At 43.0% G+C, this 20809-nt stretch overlaps 1 protein-coding gene across 8 annotated transcripts in view; it reads right to left on the bottom strand.

Annotated features, from left to right (window-relative positions):
- Positions 1–20809, bottom strand: part of LOC128415683 (FRAS1-related extracellular matrix protein 1-like) — a 119971-nt gene that overhangs the window by 37386 nt on the left and 61776 nt on the right. For all 8 annotated transcript variants that reach the window (XR_008331040.1, XR_008331041.1, XM_053392245.1 and 5 more), the window contains exons 23-25: positions 17983–18178; positions 12085–12349; positions 2032–2446 (exon numbers count right to left, since the gene is read on the bottom strand). Coding sequence is in view for 6 of the 8 variants with exons in the window: in XM_053392245.1 (XP_053248220.1) it covers positions 2032–2446; positions 12085–12349; positions 17983–18178 (876 nt within the window). In the remaining 2 variants the exon portion in view is untranslated. The remainder of the gene's footprint in view (positions 1–2031; positions 2447–12084; positions 12350–17982; positions 18179–20809) is intronic.

Genomic DNA, 20809 nt, shown 5'->3' with positions numbered 1-20809 from the left:
TCAAATTAGACCAGAGAAGGGGAATGACGGCATTTCAGTCCACTGTGGTGATGTGTGGTCCCCAAAGAAGGAACAACCCTACTTTCCCTGTTGACATCATTGTAATTCGGCCAAGTGTTGAGTTTTATACCACTGAGATGCTCATCTATCCAAACTTTTTTCACCTGTTCTGATAATTCGCCATCCTCTGGGAGATACACCTTCATGCCACTGTCCAACCAATTAGTTGCTTGACTGACTGCATTCTGCAGTCCTTAAGTGATGGTTCCCTATCTGACATCTTATGACAACTGATTAGTAAACTAGGCCATGAGATTTAAGAAACATGCTATTTAGGAGCTACTTCCCATTAACTCCTTGTGTTCCGAAACCTGCAATTCTCCCTAAAACTGCACCATGAGTTATAACAATAAGAGATTAAGGTAGGTTTTGAATTTATAAGGTAACCTATAACTTGAAGGCTACACACTTACTTTGGAGTAAGTTCCATTGAACTCAGTGGTGTTTACTACAAAGTAATAAAAGAAAAAGCACAGGATCGGGGTGTACACATTGCAGCTGTTCACAGTAAAGAGGAAACCTCCCCCACTCCACGTTTTAACATATAAAAGCATATTTTAAAATGCAAGTGTCTCCCAAGACTGTTCAATAAACCATGACAAAACTGGGTTACTCAAAAATGCACCCTTAAAACAGGAACAGCAAGCCACAAAAAGCAAAGACCTAAATAGACTGAACCTGATCACCCTGTGAGGTTTTGGAGGGTTTGACCATAGTTAAGAGCAGCAAGGGATCAGTTAAATGTCATTTAGAATTTCACTGCATTTGGTCAGGAACATGTTCTCACATGAGAGCTGGTCAAACCAATCTTTCCGAAACACTGATTTCTGAACTTTTGCCAGGTGTCTCTCTCTGGTGGCCACTGAGGCTGATTTACCAGACATGTTAAGCTTCTCAGTCTTGAATAAGCAGTTAAATGTGTACCCAATGTCAAGCAGCAGGTTTAAAGGCACAGAGCTAAATTTCACAGGTAAACAGCAACACTTAGACCCATGGAAATCAGTGGGTCTTGGGACAAAATCATGCAACCAGTTTAGAGGCTTGTTTTGAATGTTCCTGTCCATCTCTGACCACCCCATGGATCTGGATTCTGATGATTATAACAGTAATACTCCCAAAAGGTTATTTGTGGTTTGATTAACCAGGCACAAAAGACAGCTCCTATACCTTTAACAGCTGCACGGGAGATGGAATTTTGGCACATATCTTATGAGGAAGAGGAAACCAAACCTGCTCCCCCTTCCCCCATTCTGTGCGATTATTATGAACCCTTTCTCCTTTGTACTTTGGCTCACACTGTTGAGCTTACATGGCCATTTCCATCCAAGGTCATGCCCTCCTAGCTATAGGCACAGTTAGAATAGAATGGCTCAGATTGAGACTTCCCATGAGATGAACTCGAATCACAGGACACTCCAGCTGGAGGAAGAAAAGGGAGGTGACGATAGCTGGTTTCTCCTTTCCTGCGCCCCTGAAAATTTGTTCTGGAGGGTTAGGGGACCCTACATAACAGTGTGGGAGGCAATGCTTGTGTCTGCTAGAGTAAAAAAATATTTGCGAAAATTGGCTCTCTCCCTCTTCCTCCAGTGGGAGCTTTGGTTGACTCTCAAACCTTCCATGAACAATGGCTAGTTTCTATCTCCACTGTTGGAGGCTGTATGCCTTTGAACACCTCCCAGATGCTCAGGTCCTTCTTTTGGACTTACTATTGGCATTTATTTTGTTGGCCACTGTGAGAAGAGATGCTGAAGAAGGGTCGATGGCCTGATCCAGAAGACTCTTATTATGTTTATGGATAGAAGATATATTCTGGACCCAAGTCAACGGTTTGGGCACAATTCCCACCATAATGTTTGATATGATAAATTCATCAACTTTTCCCTCTCAGGTGGTAAAATACTGTCTTGCCTCATGTGAGTGCATTTACCATGTTTAGAAAACTGAAGAAATATATTTCATTTCCATACACACCTGTATTGTAAATTCTATGGAGGCATCTGTCAGTTGTCCACTAACCAAAAATCCATGGTTGACTTTGTCCGTAGCTATAAATGAGAATTTATCAATGTGTCCACCTCCTCCATTGTGCTTGTAGTACACTTTTGCGTTATCCACATCCAGCTGTGTAAACTGGCCAGGGTAGATGACAGTTTCCCCCATGTATAAATGTCCGTATTGTGGATACTGTGTGATGATATAGGTGAGGTTTTTCACTGGACTGTCTACATCTGTAAGCTGAAGCATATCGGAAGTTAAAAAACCTATACTCCCCTCCACAATATGGAGTCCTTTGTTTGTGAGCAGTGTAGGCGGAATCTGGTCGTTGTGCTCAATATTCAATTCTAGGAGGCCTTTTTTCTCCGTATGACCATTACTGATGGTAAAACTATTTCAGAAAAAAAGAGAAGAGAGGAAGATTATTTATTTATTAAAAGATGGTTCCATTGTTACACATGGCATTAGACAGAGTTGAATGGCAGTGCCCTGTTCCTGGTTTCAGGGCACCCTTGGGCATGATGCTCTCAGTTGACTCAGGTATCTGTGTGCTCATTCATTTGCTTTGCTCTCTGGGCCAACTTGTACCACTTCATAGAAGGGGAGGACAAAATGTTACTTATCCTTTCCTTTTCTCCTCCCAATTCTCCCAATACCTACTCCTTGGAGCAGGTAGGTGAATGGGCAGTAACAACAAAAGAGCAAGGTCAAGGGGTCTTGGGGACTGGTGGTAGGGAAGAGGAAGGTCAGGTGGCTCTGAGGATTCTTGGTGAATGGACCTTGGCAGGTGCCCAGTTATGCCAACTTCCAATGTCAGTCCTGTGAATGGACTTTGAGAAGCTTGCAGTCTAGAACTGAATGAAAAGAAGAGGAAGTAAAAACAGCCCAGCCAAATTGCTCATGTTGTCGGCTCCTGAAGGGACAGTCAGCCTGTGAGATCTCTGCTGTTTTTGAAATTTGTGTTTAATATTTTAAAATTGTAAACTGCCTGTGATCCCTTGACAGAAGGTCAGCATATAAATCTGTTAGATAAATAAATAAATTGAGTCAGAAGCCAGGGGAGGGGAGGCAGCAAAGCTATGAATGAATGAAGTTGCATGCTTACTTCTTTCAACTGAAACCAAAGGCCTAAGAGAGCCATTGTCTCTCATCCATGGCCTGTAGGCTTGAGGGGGGTTAGGCCTAACCAAAGTGGCTTGGAGCTCTTCAGTTCACTTGCCTCTCTTGGTGTTGGCAGCAGTGTCTAAAAGGCAGAGCAATGCTGCTATTATGGATGGAAGGAGGAAGGCAACAAAAGTAAAGACTGGTGTGTGTCATGGGACTGTTTCAAGCAACCTGCTGCGTAGAGCTCCATTCTTGCAATAGATCTAATGTTTATGAACGTTCCACAACAGCACAGTAAATGTTCAGTGTCAATGGATTCACCACCAAAAAATCCCTTAGTGCCTATAAGTTTCAATACTGCTCTTTATATAACTACAGGAAAGCTACAGAATTTGCAGTTAATAGTTTCTATTAAATAGTTTCTATTTTTGCATCCTTCAAACAGCTTTGGAAACTGATCAATAAGTTTGTGAAACACAATGTAGGAAGCAACATTATCCCAAGGGTCAGGTTCACTATTCTGTCTACCTCAGTGCAGTCCTTTCTGACTGGCACAGGCTCTACAAGGTTTCAGACAGGATCCTCTCAGGATCCTCTACCTGGAGATGACCAGGATCCAACCTCAGTTCTTCTGCATGCAGATCATGTGTTATGGTTCCAAGTCACACCCCTTTCCACTGAACTGTAGTTCAGGATGTTCCCAGTTCAAGTCTTCCTTCTACCATAAACTCATTAGGCAGCCATAGCTGGGAACCACAATCTCTCAGCCACAACTCACCATCAGCAAGAAAAGAATTGTGATCTACCTAACAGGGTTGTTGCAATTATTGTTCTGGCAATAAGCAATGAATGATTTGAATCTTCTAAGGCTGTAATCCTATACCTGCCTATTTGGGAGTAAATCCCATTGACCTCAATAGAGCTTTTTCCCTGAGTAGACAGGATGTTACTGTCAAACTCTAAATGCTACTTTGTTATCCATTATTTATATACAGCACCCAAACACAGAACTGTGCCCCACAGGACGATGATTTAATATAGGTTCTTGGCATTTTGTCAGTAGATATTCTCATTTTGTTCTGTTGCCCTCAGTATACGTTTCACTTGCCTAGTCTTCAGAAACACCATTTAAGTTTTCTCACTATGTTCTTTTCAACAAATAACCAAGAATTTATTCAGACACAAAGCTTGGGAGATGTCATATCTTCAGGCACACGAGTTAATTTCCTTATAGTTGCTTTCAGGTTTCTCTGTATGTCACTATCTGCTGCTTCTCTGGATACTTCTCACACATTAGCGCTAATTAAGAGAAATGTTGTCTGCTATCAGTGCTACTTAAGTACACACACACACACACACACACCATCATTTCCAGGGGCTACTGTAAGAAAATAAAGTGAGCTGATAGTGTAGTGTAGTGTTCTACAATTACAGCTTCTGACTGCTGTGTGGTGCAAATAAATATTCACCTGAGCCAGTGAAGAACCTGGAGTTTCCTCCGGTTCTATTATTGTTAGCAAAAAAAAAAAAAAAAAGGCTAACAGCACAATCCTAACCATGCCTACTCAGAAGGTATGCCTATTGAATTCAATGGGGCTTTCTCCCAAGTAAGTAGAGGTTCACAGGAATACCAGGCTCAAAAGCTTGACTGCCTGTAGCTACAGTCCTCTTTTACCTGAAGAAAAAAAAATCCCTAGTAATCTAGGGTACATATTTTTCAGTTCACTTTAAGTTATCTCTTTCTTTCACCCTTTAGCCAAATAGACTCCCAATCCTGCTCTACTCTTCATAATAACTGGGTCCTATTCTTATATTGTTCCTCTTCTTCAAACAAGCTGTCATTTTTAAAATGCAGGCTGTCACTGTCTGTCATGCCACCAATTAAAAAGACAACTCCCCCACCCGGAAAAAAATAATTCCAGGGTGTGTGTGAAGCATGGCAGTGCACTCATTCACCCTGCCCAGGATGCAGGGCTGACTATATCCATGACCTGCTTCGAGATATGAGGGGCTCACTATTTTAAAAAAGACCAGAAGGCTTAGACTTCTGGCTACTGTACCTTCTCGCAATAAGACAGCTTAGCAACTTCAATAAATAAGCGGTATATTTAAACAAACAAATAAAAACAGAACTTTTTCTAAACCAAAAGTTGTTGCGCACAAATGTCCATGTTTGTAAAATCAAGGAACATCCTTGAGTGGAGTTGGCACATTGTCATTATGCTTTGATGCACCTTTATGTGCATTGGTTCTCAGGCTACTGATTTGAGAGCTGCACCCCACCCCTAGTCTATAACTCTAGAAATCCAAATTATGCTCTCAAAATAAATCACTCATCCCAGTACCCCCATATTATATCCAACTAATTCTACTTGCCCCTTCTTTGCTCCCATACATCATTATGGTACGCCGTATACATCATGTACATATCCCATAATCTTTCGGTCATTTGTTGTCTGTCTGTCTGTTGTCTGTCTGTCAAGTCCCTATCCCACTCCTGCCAATAGGCTGAGCTCTTATACAGTCACAGAATGTTTGTGACTATTATACTGAATGAAACAGAAGGTAATGGAATACTGATAGAGATTAAAAGCCAGTGCCCAAAAAGGGGCGGAGGAAGGGTGTGTGTGGTGGAGGTGGGCCACCCCGGGTGTCACCACTGAGGGGGTGACAAAATGCCGGGTGGTACTCACCGCAGGGCCTGCAGTGCACTGAGCCACATTTCTCTCCTGGGAGTGATGTGGTGGCTTGGGCACCTGCAGGCTCCGTGCTGCCCCAAACAGTCCGCCTACCGCCTCCTCCTCAGCTGTAGGGTGGCTGAGTGGGAGGAGGCAGGCAGACTCCTTGGAGGCCCTGCGGAGCGTCCTGCCCCGGCTCACCCCTGTGCCCAAAGATGCACACATCTAGATACCCAGTTTCTCTTCTGCTCTTCAGTCTGAGCAACAAATTCTGACAATTCCGCAGTGGTACCTCGGGTTACATACGCTTCAGGTTACATACACTTCAGGTTACAGACTCTGCTAACCCAGAAATAGTGCTTCAGGTTAAGAACTTTGCTTCGGGATGAGAACAGAAATCGTGCTCCGGCGGCGCGGTGGCAGCAGGAGGCCTCATTAGCTAAAGTGGTGCTTCAGGTTAAGCACAGTTTCAAGTTAAGAACAGACCCCCGGAACGAATTAAGTACTTAACCCGAGTTACCACTGTATATGAATACCTTAAACAAACATACATTCAGAGCAGTCCAGGGTTCAGTTCTGCAAGCCCAATATGCCCTGGTCTATGCTCTTGGGTGTGGGGAATGATACCTTCCTTTCAACAGAGGAGCCAATCCATTTATCACAGGGACAGGGACAGACATGTAAGTAAGATCTGCAACCTATGCTGAAATGAATAGGGCAACTTCAAGTGAGCCCTGGAGCTCATACAGCATCAGTAAGAATTCACTGTACTGCGGCAATAAGAGTTTCTTTATTATGGGGCGCGCATGTGCATGCACACGAAACCAGAGATATCTAACCGCAGCACTAAATATTCTCTGGAAATTTTTAAGCAGCTTTGTATTGAAAGGGAGCTTGAACCACGGCGTTTTCTTTTCCCTTTTTTTAAAAAAGAGAAAGAAATAGGCAGTGCTCCAGTCTCCAACTGCTACTCTTCATGTTTTTAATCACATCTGCTACATAGATGTGGCTATGAATAATTAACGATGCCTCCAACATTACACTCATAGATTACGGTGGAGGAAGCGACTGGTGCACCGTCTCGAACAGCATAAGCCATTTAGGAAACTGTTATCCACTTTCCCTTTATATTTGCCGTGCAATCACTTACTGCTTAAAAGGGTAAATCTTTCATAGCTTTAATTAAAGCATTTAATATAATTTACACTGATGCTCTACGTGCTCAAGGTCTGTCAAAATTGATGCTTTAATAACATGTCATTCCCTCTCTCTCTCTCTTTTTCCCCTCCCCCTCTCCACTCTCCCGACTGGCCTGAAATCTGTTAAAATTACCACTAATCTAATTGGGAACAAAGTTGTCAAATGCACGCAGCTCTGACAGTTTGTCTTTCTGCAAACTGCCAACAGATTGCAAGTTACGCATGTGTTGCGCAGATGGGTAAGTTAAAAGGAACACACCAAAAAAAAAAAAAAAGCAATTTATTAAATCACCTGGAACCAGCAGCTCCATTCCAAAAATAGTGAGAATGAAATATAGCAGGAGCTACGAGAGTTGGCACTGGAATATGCCAGAAGGTACCAGTTACAAAACAAGATAAACATTTTGAGAAGCCTCAGCTGCGTAGCAGAATAATGAGGAGTTATTTAACCCGATCAGGATTACCAGCAGAAATTAATTTAGAGTGCACATTTTTTATATATAAAAAAAATTAAAAATAAAAGGATATTTTAATCCCTCTCCTTTTAACCCTTTGTAGGCACTGGAAAGATGTTTCTATATCCACCCCCACAGTGACCTCCCTGTGTACCTGGTTAAATCATCCAATGCAGAGCACTGGAAGGACCATACAGATGGTGTCCTCTCCTACAAATACTTAGCACGTAATCTCTTTCATGTGCTCAACCTCCATTTCAGGAGAGGATATTGGATCCAGTTACATGGTTGAGAGCTGACAACATTATGGCAGCAGCTTGCTTCCAAGCTACCAAGAGAGAGCAATTGGGAATTTATTTATTTTTTAATCTTAAAATGGGAGAGAACGTAAGTTTTACGCTGAACAGATGTGTAGACAAAATGAAATCTCCCATTATCTGAACCTCAATTATCCAAATTTCACAACTGTCTGAATTCCATGGGTGTCCTTCCACATCATCCAATGTCAATGAAACCCACACTTTCTGAACAGGCAGAAGGACATCTGAATAAAAGAGGCCATCAGGATAGGGCTTGTTTTGTGTCAGAGGTGGAGCTCAGCCTCAGGAATGGTTTTCAGCAGAAGGAATGAGTCTTGGAATATACAATAAGAAGACTGGCTGAGATTGTCTTCAGAATCCTTTTCTTTTCCCACTGCATTCCCCCCCCCCATCCAGTTAACATTAAGATGTAAAATTCCCAGTGCAAGTGGGGTGATGCGAGTATGGACACCTCTCTTTTGAAATACCAAGAGCCAAAATCAGATGTGATGTGGAGAGTAGATTGGGTCTACTAAGCACAAGAGGGATAGTGTCCATCACTCACACCATTTCTGCATTCCAAAGGTCAACCAAGGCTTTCATTGAAGATATGAGAGGGAAATCCCCAAGAGTCATCAGAGGAGCATTTGGATCTGTCTGTCTCTGGAGACGGGCAATTCTAATACGTTCCAAATTTGTGCAAAGGCAAAAGTCCCATGAATGAACCCTAGTTCAACACCCTCATCCTCAGTGTCACAGCTCCATTCAGAAACTCACACTTCAGTATTATATCCAAGTAAATGAAATTGCACTGTATCCTAAAATACAGGGGTTTCCTTGCCCAATTGCTTTGGAAGCTCCCGGAAGATTAAAAATGAATTCTATTGAATCTCAGACAAAATAAAATATCAGCCGCTATTTCTCCATTGGATCCAGAGTTGACTTCAGCGGGCCATATCTAGACATGATGGTGGTCGAGCTCAGTCTCAATCAAGTCACATTACTGATCACCTATAAGGCCGAAAATGCCAAGAAAGCACCTGTAGGCACACCTGTTGCCCACAAAGGTCTCCTCCCATCTCTCCCCACTCACTGAAATTAGACTTGAATTGTTTTCCACCTCAACAGTCACTCACCCAGGCCTCTTTGCCTACAGGTTTCTCAAACACATCTTAGAGAGCAAAAGTTAAAGCAGGAGTTGAGATTAACTCAGTGCCAGCATGAATTCAGATGTCAACTACAATCTAAATTTTCTTTGAAGTCTAATTTCAGTGAGTGGGGAGACATGGTCCTGTATGGAACAGGGCAATAAGTAACCATAGGCCCCTCCAGATTGGTTGTGGTGAGTGGGTTGCTAGTGTATTCTGCAATATGCCAGTGACACAATATTTGTGCATTAGTGCAGCAGCATAACTAGCTGCTCGGGTGGACAGTGTACAAAAAATTCTGCTTTATTAGCTGTTTAGACAGCATCTTAAAAAGCAGAGACATCACCTTGCCAACAAAGGTCCGTATAGTTAAAGCTATGGTTTTCCCAGTAGTGATGTATGGAAGTGAGAGCTGGACCATAAAGAAGGCTGATCGCCAAAGAATTGATGCTTCTGAATTATGGTGCTGGAGGAGACTCTTGAGAGTCCCATGGACTGTAAGAAGATCAAACCTATCCATTCTGAAGGAAATCAGCCCTGAGTGCTCACTGGAAGGACAGATCGTGAAGCTGAGTCTCCAATACTTTGGCCACCTCGTGAGAAGAGAAGGCTCCCTGGAAAAGACCCTGATGTTGGGAAAGATTGAGGGCACAAGGAGAAGGGGACGACAGAAGACAAGATGGTTGGACAGTGTTCTTGAAGTTACCAGCATGAGTTTGACCAAACTGTAGGAGGCAGTGGAAGACAGGAGTGCCTGGCATGCTCTAGTCCATGGGGTCACGAAGAGTCAGACACGACTAAATGACTAAACAGCAACAACAGCTGTTTTGTGATGGTTCCTCAAGGATTCCACATTACTGCCACCTGAAGCACTCACACACCAAAGAGGGACAACCCAGCCCAGAACATTTGTGGTCTAAAAAGTTACAGGATCTCAGTAGAAAGTTACAGGGCATGCACTGACTGGAAAACAAGCACAGCTTTTGCAGATGGGGGGGGGGAGCACTGAAAACAGGATTGCATATACAGTGGTACCTCGGGTTAAGTACTTAATTCGTTCTGGAGGTCTGTTCTTAATCTGAAATTGTTCTTAACCTGAAGCACCACTTTAGCTAATGGGGCCTCCCACTGCCTCCGCACCGCCGGAGCACGATTTCTGTTCTCAACCTGAAGCAAAGTTCTTAACCTGAAGCACTATTTCTGGGTTAACGGAGTCTGTAACCTGAAGCGTATGTAACCTGAAGCGTATGTAACCTGAAGCGTATGTAACCCGAGGTACCACTGTAATCACCCTGATACCATCATGAGCACAAAATCATTATGATTGCACAATGCTCAGACCTGCCCAAGGCAACCTTGATGATAGTGGCAAGTTTGGGGACAGGGAAAGAGTGGAAAGATAAGTTGGTAAGCAGGAAAGAAATGGGGTGAAGAGCTGAGGGAGGGAGGGAGGGAGAGAGAGAGAGAGAGAGAGAGAGAGAGAGAGAGAGAGAGAGAGAGAGAGGAGAGATCAGAGGAGAACTTCCCTAAGAGTTTAGGAAGAGTACCTGCACCCTTTTAATCCACAAACCAGGATTAGCCAGCACACTAATGAAGCTGACCCACCCCACCCCACACACACATAGCAGAGAGAGAGAAGGTTTAATGAGGAAGGGAGAAAAGAAGAAAATATTTTCCACATACCAAAAATGCAAAAGAAAAAAATGGCCATGCTTTAGGGCCTGTGATTTATTTAATGATGGTCTTAACCTCACTTAGAAAAAGACCGTTTACATGATTTACGGATTGCTTCTTCCCCTTGTTAATTTAACTCATTTCTTAGGAAATTATACACACTTAATCACTGCAAGAATAAAATTAGTTAGAGTGCCCATTTAGTAGCAAAGGGAGTATAAATAATTTTCAATTTTAAACTGGGAAGAAGAAACAAGTTAAGGGGACCAGCACCATTTTTATTTTTAGAAAAGCAGCAACAGGAGACAGTGATTGAAAAGGAGGGGGAGGAAGCGATGGGGAGAGAGTAAAACATCTTTCCTGCCTCATGTTTCCTAAATTGTCCCAGGCAGCTTTCCACATCCACAGGGTTTCAGATGCAAGCTTTCAGCAAGGCAGGGAAAGAGTTAAGCACCCCAACTCTTCACCCCACCCCCGCTTCCCTGTTCTCTGTCATCATCTTCCAAAACTGCTTTTCTAACCAAAAAAATGGTGTCGGGACCCTAATATTCGTGTTTGCATATAATTTATACTTAGCGACTATGTATGTGAAAAAGAGCAAAGTACCTAGAAGAGGACGACACCCAAGTGAGCTATAAATTAAGTCCTTATCCTGTTCCTGATTTAAGCAATATGGGTGCTTCTTTCCTACAGGAGGATGGTATTAATGAGCTTCTAATCCATTAAACTTGCCACATCTGTTGGGAAATTCAGCAGAAAGGGAAGATGAAATCTATTTTCTGCCATACTTGGTATAAAGAGAGATAGAAAGAGAGAGAGAGAGAGAGGGAAATTCTGCTGTATTCCCCCCCAATCTTCTGCCCACTCGAGGTATATAAAACCATTACATTTAAGTACCATAATAGCCAACATATGCTTTTCTTTAGTAACGACACCACCATCTGGATTAACTTCTACCAATGATTTCAGACAATATTGTGGATTCCCCCCCCCCCCGCCAACTGGAAAAAAAGAAAAACCCTATCCCAGATAGCAACTACAGTTTCAGATGGAGCACAACAGTAACAGAATTAGCAGTCTCTCTTTGCTGCCCCCCGGATACCTGTGGCGGCTGTGTGGTTGGGAGGGGCACTGCAACGTATGGATCTGAATTCATATGCTAATTCATTAAAAAGTCAATACGAAAATCTTGCAATGCCATGTGTGCGCATCTTCCACTACTCTTGACTGGGGGCCTTAAAACATTACAGTTAATAAATGGCTGGTATGTGCTGCTGAACTTAGGAGAGGACATATCACACTTTCTGCATTTTCATGCCAGGCATTTCAGCATTGTAATATGGTCACCGAGAGCCGTGCAGAAGTTATGTTAACATTTAGCCCCCTGAAATATGTTTCCCCATGTTTTAAAACCAGGTTTTGCGAGCGGAGAGCGCAGGGAGAAGAGAAGATAATCAGGGAGGCCTTCTCACCTGAATGAGTCCTTAGTAGCCTCGTGGCTATTGTCGTGAACGTAGCAAACCTTCTGGGCCACGACATCCAACTGGCTGTAGCGGGAAATGGGCACGCCGGGATAATTGATGTACTCAATCTGACCATGCACAGGTGGCACAGAAATGGCATACAGCAGCTTCCCGGGTTTGCCAGTGCCATCTGTTGCCATAAGAACATCTGTCGTCAAGGTCACCCTGTCACCCTCTGTTAAAGTTACAGGTTTGGTGAATAGAACAATGTCACCTAAAATAAAAGGGAGGGTGAGAGGGAGCAGGGAGAGAAAGAGAAAAGCATCAGGCATGGGGGGAGGAAGAGAAATTAAAGGATGTGGGTGGGTGTTTGCGGAGGGAGGGGGTGGCTCAGTCCTTCAATATTCCATAGGGGGAACTGGGTTGAATGGAGGGGAGGGGAGGCAGTGAAATCAGCTCACACAGAAACAGACATTAAGAGAAGTGGTTAAGAGCAACACGGCGACGTACCTTTTTGTGGGGATTAACAAAAGAGACTTTGGCCAAACCAGGCTGGGAAAGGATTCCTTTGGTGCCTGTAAAGATCTCTGTGCCAAATAAGAACTAAAAGCTATTGAAGAAAACCTTTATCTTCATTTGTGCGGCATGAGACTTGCACGAGTAAAGGAAGGGATTTCAGAACGTACCTTCCTCCTTAGGGATTCTGTGTTTAGGGAAGAATGTATATAACCACCCATGGGGGCACGCTCAGCAATGCACATAAGTAAACAAAGGTGGGGGTGGGGGAGGTTAACATGCAGGTACAGGCACAATTTGGCCACATATTCTCCCCTTCATGAAGAATTATTATTACAAACTGTCTCTTCGCACACAAATGGGTCACTTTCAACAAAGAACAATTAAGTTAATAGGCCCACATGGGCTGATGGACAAAATGCCCTAATGTGCTAAGCACAGCGTGACACTTTAAGCTGATGGGGTTATGTGATGCTGTAACCTTGCCAAGGGTGATTCTCCTGCTACTGGATTTGTTGCAGTCCTTTAAAGTCCCCAAAGTGCATGAAAAATTGGCAGACATAACACTGGTTAAGAGATTCAAAGGGGACCATAGACGCATGTACTTCCTTCTCCTCCACCACCCTTTTCTCTGGTACCAATTTCTGCCTCCTCTCAACCAGGGTTTAACATTATTGATGCACCAGAGGTGGCAATTGGGCCTAGCGAATCCTCAGAAGGGCTCTCATCTTATCAAGGGGTGGGGGGAACTTGACTGGATTTTTGTTTTACATGTCTACTGCATTCGCACATAAAGTGGAGATTGGTGTGGGTGGGTGTCCTACTTTTACAATAAACATGGAGAATAGCACTCAGGGCCGTCCCTACCATTAGGCAGAGTGAGGGAGCTGCCTTGGGAGAGGGAAGCCAAGGGGCAGCAGCAGTCCCTTTGCCATATCCCCCGAGTTCTTTAAGCTTACTTGCTCCGCACCTCTTAAACTAGCTTGCTGCAGTGGGTACAGTGGGAAATGTTGCTCTGTTGCCAATGTTAAAATAAAATTCAACTGCCAGTACTTTCAGCTTCTGTATGTGGCATGGGGGGAAGATGCCATCTTGTCCTTTTGCCTCAGGCAGCAAAATGTCTTGAGATCACCCGAGTAGCATTGAACCTCCTTCTCTCACGCCTTCGGTCCTCTCAGGTGGTTGCACCAGCCACTTGTCTCCATTCTCAGTATCAGAGCCAGGTAAAGAGACAAGTGCTCAAGGCAGTGGCCTGAAGAGGAAAGGATCAGGAGGTTGGGAGGGGACTGGAAGGGAAAACTTCAGCATCCCTTTCTCACATGCTCTTTTTATTCTAAAAGAAAGACTTGTCCAGCCTCCCACTTTATAGGTGAAAGACAAGGACACATGAAATATGCCCCTGTCAAGTTTGGATCTGAAAGAAATTAGTTTTAAAGTGGTTTGCAAATCCTGGCTAAGATCCAAACTAGACTTTAAAGTAAATAGCAGATGTGGAGGGCCAAATCCAGATTTAATGTATGTATGTATTTATGTGATTTATAAATTGCATCGCATGAAACACTCCAAAGCAATTAACAAAAAAAACCCCATCAATATAAAGCAGTTTAAAATCTAATATAGATATAGACAGAGATAAGAATACCCAGGTTAAAGGCTTGCTGGAAAAGGAAGTTCTTCAATAGGTGACCAAACCACAATAGATTCTTTTGGAAGAAAAGGCAGAATATAAATTTAATGAATTAAAAAATAAATAAGATATAACAGGAAGGAGTTTCAGAGGGTAGGTACAACAACAGAAAAAGTCCAACTCCTACATCCTATGGAACTGATCCAAATGAGATGGTATCTGCAGAAGACCCTCTTCCTTCGGTGATTGGTTGGCTATATAATGGTTGATACAATCTTTTCGGTATCCTGATCCCAAGCTGTATAGGCTCCTGATAGGAAAGTAGGAAGCCTTTAACCCCTTTGCCCCTTGCTGTGTTCCCAATCAGGATCAGACCCCATTGCACCTGCTATTTGTGCTTGCGGAGACCCAGATTGAAGGGGGAAAGGGGTTAAAACACTCTTCCATGCCCACCAGCATCTCAATCTGGACAGTTCTTTATGGATTTCACGAATACTGTCTTCCCTAGTTTGGCCCTAATAGGTAATCTAGGCTCGATTAGCACTGCTGCATAAGCAACACTATGCCATGATAACTTAAGAGAAGGGATACGGTAATTACTACCAGAGAGGAGGGGAGAGAAGGCAGTTGTGCATGAGTGCAGAGCCCAGTCCCCGTTTCTTACATATCATCTCCCTCTGTGCTTATGTTATATGCCAAAGGGCAGCCAAACAAGTCTAAGTAGTCCACGTTTGGATCACTGGCCCACTAGGATCAGGAGTTGAAATTGTTTGCATTGAAACAGCATTTCCAACTACGAATAAGTGTACCTAGGATGGCAAACAAGAGTATTTTTTTAAAAAATGAAAGCGTTGTTGTTGTTTTTTAAAAAATGAGAACACAAAAGGCTGGGTGAGAAAGCACAGTAGCAAAAATGGGTGATGGCCAACAGCTTACAAATTGGAAAAACTCATTTGTACATCACCTTATGATAGTATACAAAGAAAAATGTTCCAAAATTTTCATTTTTTAAAACTATACGGATATCTTTGAGGCTGATTTGGAGCTGATGAGCCTAAAGTCAGTCAGTCATCTTTGTATTTTTCACCATTTAATTAGTTTGCATTACTTTTTTCAGCATAAAGCAACAGGCTTTAGAATGCTGTGGCCCTGGCAAAAAAACACCACTTTTTCTTGTTCTTCTGCAACCTTTTGTTGCAGTCTCCAACAGTTTCCCCAAAACTGTGGTGGTGAAAAGATTAAACCTTCTGCACCATCTTGGTAAACAGTGTAAGCCTGATGATAGAGTGTTCCATCTGTAACCTCAGTATCAGGTCAGTTTCCTAACAGACTTGTCCCATGGTTCTAGCTAGGGCCAATGTGAAAGGCTCTTGTGGGGTGAGGGGAGAGAGATACACATTCTAGAGTCTGAAGCTTTACATTACATAGTGTGCCGAAGATAATGAGAAAGAAGCAGACTAGCAGCCATCTCTGCAACAGCATCACTCCAGTTGTCTTGACTCCCTGTGCTATCTATAGGGTACGGTTAGCTCTGGCTTACAATGCTTAATGAGAATTCAGTGGGACAACTTCAGAATGAATTGCACTCCTTGCTTCCTGTTGCCTTTGACACACAGCACCATAAAAAAAAGACCTAACGGCAAGAAAAATTAGATTAATAGTGAAATGCAAATGTTTGCGATCTTAAATCCACTGTTTGCAGGAAGATTCCTGGATTTCAGTTTGCATTTCCTTTATTTGACTCTGTGCTAGGTAGAGCTGGGCTTGTCATATTTATAACTTTATATTTCGAACTTGATTGGCATGTGAGATCCAGATTTAATTTTACAGTGATCCCACTGCCTGCCTGTCTGCCATTCTGCTCCTTCCTGCGCCTCCCAAGGCTGCCATACCTCCTACCTTGCCTGCCTGCGTGCCCACCCACCCACCCACCCACTTTCAGTGACTGTGGGGCAGGTTCTTCCAGCTTCACTCTGGGAAAGGAGGTCTTCTTGGGAGCGACGCACCATTTTGTGGATGAGTTTGCCCAGAGAGCACCTGTGCTGCTGTGCAGTGTTTATAAACTATAGCTTTAAAGTACTGTTCAAAATGCCCCTTGGGGAAACTTTCATAGGAGTGAGAAGTCATCAGGGATTCACATCACTGAAAGAAAACACAGACACCATCTCTAGCAGTGTTGCAGCTTAATGCTTGCGGCACAATCCCTGGATGGTAGGCTTTCACAGTGCTTCCAGGGAAGCTTGGATGTCTTGTCATTTTTTAATGCCATTTTTGTATTTTCTTTGGGTTGTACATTTTCTTTGTTCCTTGAACTGGCTATAGCGGCCATTCCGCTAGTGCAGAAGGACTGGATCTGCTAGCCAGGCATAATGTGACTACAGGATTGCTCTGTTAAGCCCACATATAGATCTCTCATCAACAAAACTGGAGCTCAATTAAGGATCCTATTGGCATGGGTTGGAAGGAGGAACAGCATTTATAGATTCAAACCCCACTTTCCTTGTAAATATGAATTAATAAAATGTCAACAACTCATTGACTGATTCTAGCAGCTTTGATGGAAACACTTGAAAAGAAATGCTAAAATACTGTAGTCTAATTTTGAATTATTTTTATTTCCGCCTACCCCCTAAAAAATACATGAAAAGCCCAGAAGATTATTTAGGATTAATAGATTATCAAAAGTGCCAGTTGGCACTGACTTGTCCGGATTAAATAAAAATAAAAATCTCTATAATAAATGCAGCTGTTTACTAATAAATAAAGCCTCAGCTGTAACCAAAATAAATTAGATGTATTTAATTGGTTGATTGCAAACCTCCCCTCTTTATTACAATACTGCTCCTTGTTATTTTATGATGTCAGGGTAACGTGGCAGATTGACAGAGTGTTTATGAATCACAGTTTACAGATGGCATCCCTGTTTTCTTCAGCAGTTATGAGCACAAGTCACAGGAGGACTCAATAGAGGTTTTTCGCCAAAGAAGACCCCCTGAGATTTTGCTGCTTCCATTTCTCTTATGCCAATCTTCTTCCTGACAGGAGCACTACTTCACAAAAACCTATGTTCAATAAATTAAAGCCACCTGGCACAAATTTAGAAATATTTAACACTCTGAGGACTCCTGTGTGTCTCCACGTGATTTCTATTCACTTCCAAAAGCCTCGGCAACAATAGTTGGAATAGGCCTCATGCGATTCTGTGGGCTTTCACCCTCCCACCTCTAGACAAAATAGTGAGAGGAGTCAGCTTGGCTTGTAACATATCCCTCCTCCCATCTGCAAAAGATTCCAAGATCTCTTAAGGACACCTCCTCAGAACGTTGAGCCTTGAACTGCCTAGACTCCTGATAGCTTTGAAATTCAACTGGGATATAATCCTGGCTCTCTTCACAGTCAGAGGTTTCAGAACTGAACTCTTCCTTTTGGTCACTAGTCACGAACAGACACCAGGGAATGCAGTCATAATAGTCGACAGATCTGTAAACTTGTGCCATTAGTTATGCGCATAATGGATTGGATTCTAATTAGCTGGTTCATCAGAATCCTGGAAAGAGATGGCATCCTTTAGAGATTGCTGGCGTACAAACTTCACCCATGCATTTAAAAGCACATCAGTGTCACATAAGGAGACACAGGGCCTTCCACCGCTCCCCTCTGTAGTTACCGCTCCCCTGTAGTTATGCAACACAGCTTGGTCCCCCAAAAGAACTAATAATACACTGAAAGTAAAAACCCCAAACTCTCCAGCCCTCATTTCCTACCTTTAGCCACACTTTTAACGAAAATATAGAAGCTTTCTGGTGGAGATCTGTTCTTCCCATCTGTCACAAAAAATCGGAAGCTGTCGTGACTTTCTGGACTCAGTACGTTCGTATGGAAATACCAGAGGCGGTTCATGTCCACGTCGTCTTGAGTGAAATTCATTCCAGGATGCAGAGTGCTCCAAGCTGATGCAGTCTGAAAAACATCATGGAATGGGTGGGTGAAACACACACACATAAGCTGCACATGCTATAGAGATATACATATTGAACAGCTGTGAAGATGGCTAACTTTTAAGAGCTACTGAACAGCTGGGGCTGACCAAGGTTTAATGCCCCTACATACACTTGGAACCTAGAATGGTAAAAGACAGAAAAAGCAGCAGCAGGTGGTACCGTCTAAGGTCTCACTCACCGACAGCAAGGCCTGAAGCCAATGGGATGGAGATACCGGTCCATCATTAGCTACCACAACATGGGCCTAGACAGAAGTCTGAAGTCTGTGGCAGGAGTCAGTGTGAGGAATACAGTGTAGAAGCTGCTTTACACAGAACTGGACCATTGGTCAATCTAGTTCTGGCTGTCAGGAGCTCTCCTGGACTTCAGACAGGGGACATTCCCAGTCCTACGTGAATATACCGGAGATTGAACACAGAACCTTCTGTGTACAAAGCCAATGCTCTACCACTGAGCTATGGTCCTTCACTGGTGGAAAAGGGTGTTGAGCTACTTTTTGACCCTTCTAAAAGAAGCCACCCTTTAGCATGGCATTTAGTTACTTGTGACTGACCCTGTTGCATATCCTTAAACCATCTACAAGTGTTGCAAGTCGTTTCAGATTGACTTTATTTGAGAGAAATAACATTTGGTGGTTTGTGTGGGTTTGTTTCCAGTTTTTATCCTCATAAAACCATGGTAGCCTAAGAAGCTTCATGGTTGAGTAGGGATTTGAACCCAGAACTTCCCTCTCCAAGCCCATCACAGTGTTGGCTCATTGATTCTTTTGAAGACTTGCCACACTACTATAAAACGGACACTTCATTATACCCCTTTTGCTCAAAATTATTCGGGTGATTAGCCATTAGTTATTTATTGACCATTAACATTTGTGAAAATACACACAGACCTGCCTAACCTATTAAGCATGTGTGCCAAAAAACAGTGTTTTTCTGTGTGCCATTTAGAGAAGCATCATCAACCTGTCTCTTTTTGGATCCTGCTTTCCAACCTGTCACACGGGGGAGGGGGAGCCCTGGTGCATGCCAAGAGATGCAGATGGATCCATTGTAGCACACCCTGATGTCCATAGCTGATGCCCAGGTGTTTCAACTTGTGCTTGCTACCTAGCTAGAAGCTACTACCTAGCTAGAGGCTGGTTTTATTCCAAGAGAAGGTTCAAGACAATTATATGCCATCATAGTATAAGCCAGAGGGTTTCTATTAATGCAGCACTTAGAAAGCAGATAAAAGACTCTCTCCAACAACAGGCATTGATGTAGGGGTTCTACATGCAATCTGCATACACATCGCATGTTGTCCAGACATTGCAGTCAGCCATCTACATGAGGCATGAGCCAGGTACCATAAGGCTAACGAGCTTTATGCCTCAGTCATTTCTGAGCAGAGTAGGTGTGATGTAAAAACCTGCTCACTTTGTATCAAGGCCACCTAATCTGCTGCCCATTCAATGACTACAAAGCAAAGGCCCAATTCACACATTTAGTAGTAGTGTGGTTGCCACTTGAAAATAGAATACTCAGGACTTCTACCTCCCTGTTTGTTTAGGTTCATTTTTATATAGAGTTTGTTACTTAATAATACATTTATGTAAAAAAAGAAAACACATCTTCATATATAACACGCTGGGCAAGGTTGATTTCCAAGTGGTTAAGTATATCACAAATATTTCATTTCAATGCAGCATCTATGATCTGACTAATCATATGAATCAGGACTAGAGTTGTGCATCATTGCAATTACTGTATTCCAAAACTGAAAGCAACAAAACATGGAAATAATACATGCAACAAAGCAACCCAACATAGTTGTCCCACAGTAAGTCTATCCCTTGAAGCTATGTCACTAGCTCAGTTGTGGTTTTTTTAATGGCTGTTAGTTTCTCTATCCAAAAGCAAGCAATTTTTGAAAGACTTTCAGAATGCATAAACATTCATTTTCTTCACTGTAATGTAGTGGCCCTATATTCATATAGTGCCTCCATCTCTTCCTAGTGGGATTCATTATAGACCCAGAAAGATGAATCAGTCTTGTAATATCAGACAGATTTAAGGTTTATGACTAAATATAATCCCTGTGGAGAACTGAAGGGCTTTTTCATACAAAAACAAAGAGATCTTCTTCAGTCTGTGCTAGGGCCAGCCCAGCACATTTTGGCACCTGAGGTGAACCACAAAATGGTGTCTCCCCACCATGAAAGGAGTATTGTCCAGACATTCCTGCCCCAGGTCTGCAGGTCATCACACCAGATGCCAGGGATCCTGGCTGGCTCTCAGACTGCCCCACCCTCATCTGCCCCCAGAGGCCACAGGAGAGGAGCTGGTGAGCCAGACATAAGCTCAAGAGCTACCTTCTAGCTAGCTGTATGTGAGGTTAGTTGGGAAGGGAAGAAACTAAGAAGAACCTGCCAGAATCAGGACCTGGTTGAGAGCAGAGGGTGGAATCTCCAGCTCTTATATAAGCTGCCAGTCCAGCAATGATTGGTGGGGACTGTCATTTGTGCTCATTTACAGTCTCAAAGCTGAGTATCGCTGCCAGTGGAAGAATGAGGTGTGGGGAGAGTTGCAGAAGAGCCCAATTACTTAAGCAG

The sequence above is a fragment of the Podarcis raffonei genome, chromosome 6 (assembly GCF_027172205.1).
Source record: "Podarcis raffonei isolate rPodRaf1 chromosome 6, rPodRaf1.pri, whole genome shotgun sequence".
NCBI classification, from domain to species: domain Eukaryota; kingdom Metazoa; phylum Chordata; class Lepidosauria; order Squamata; family Lacertidae; genus Podarcis; species Podarcis raffonei.
Note: the sequence above shows the minus strand (reverse complement) of the source record. Positions and strands in the feature narration are given on the sequence as shown.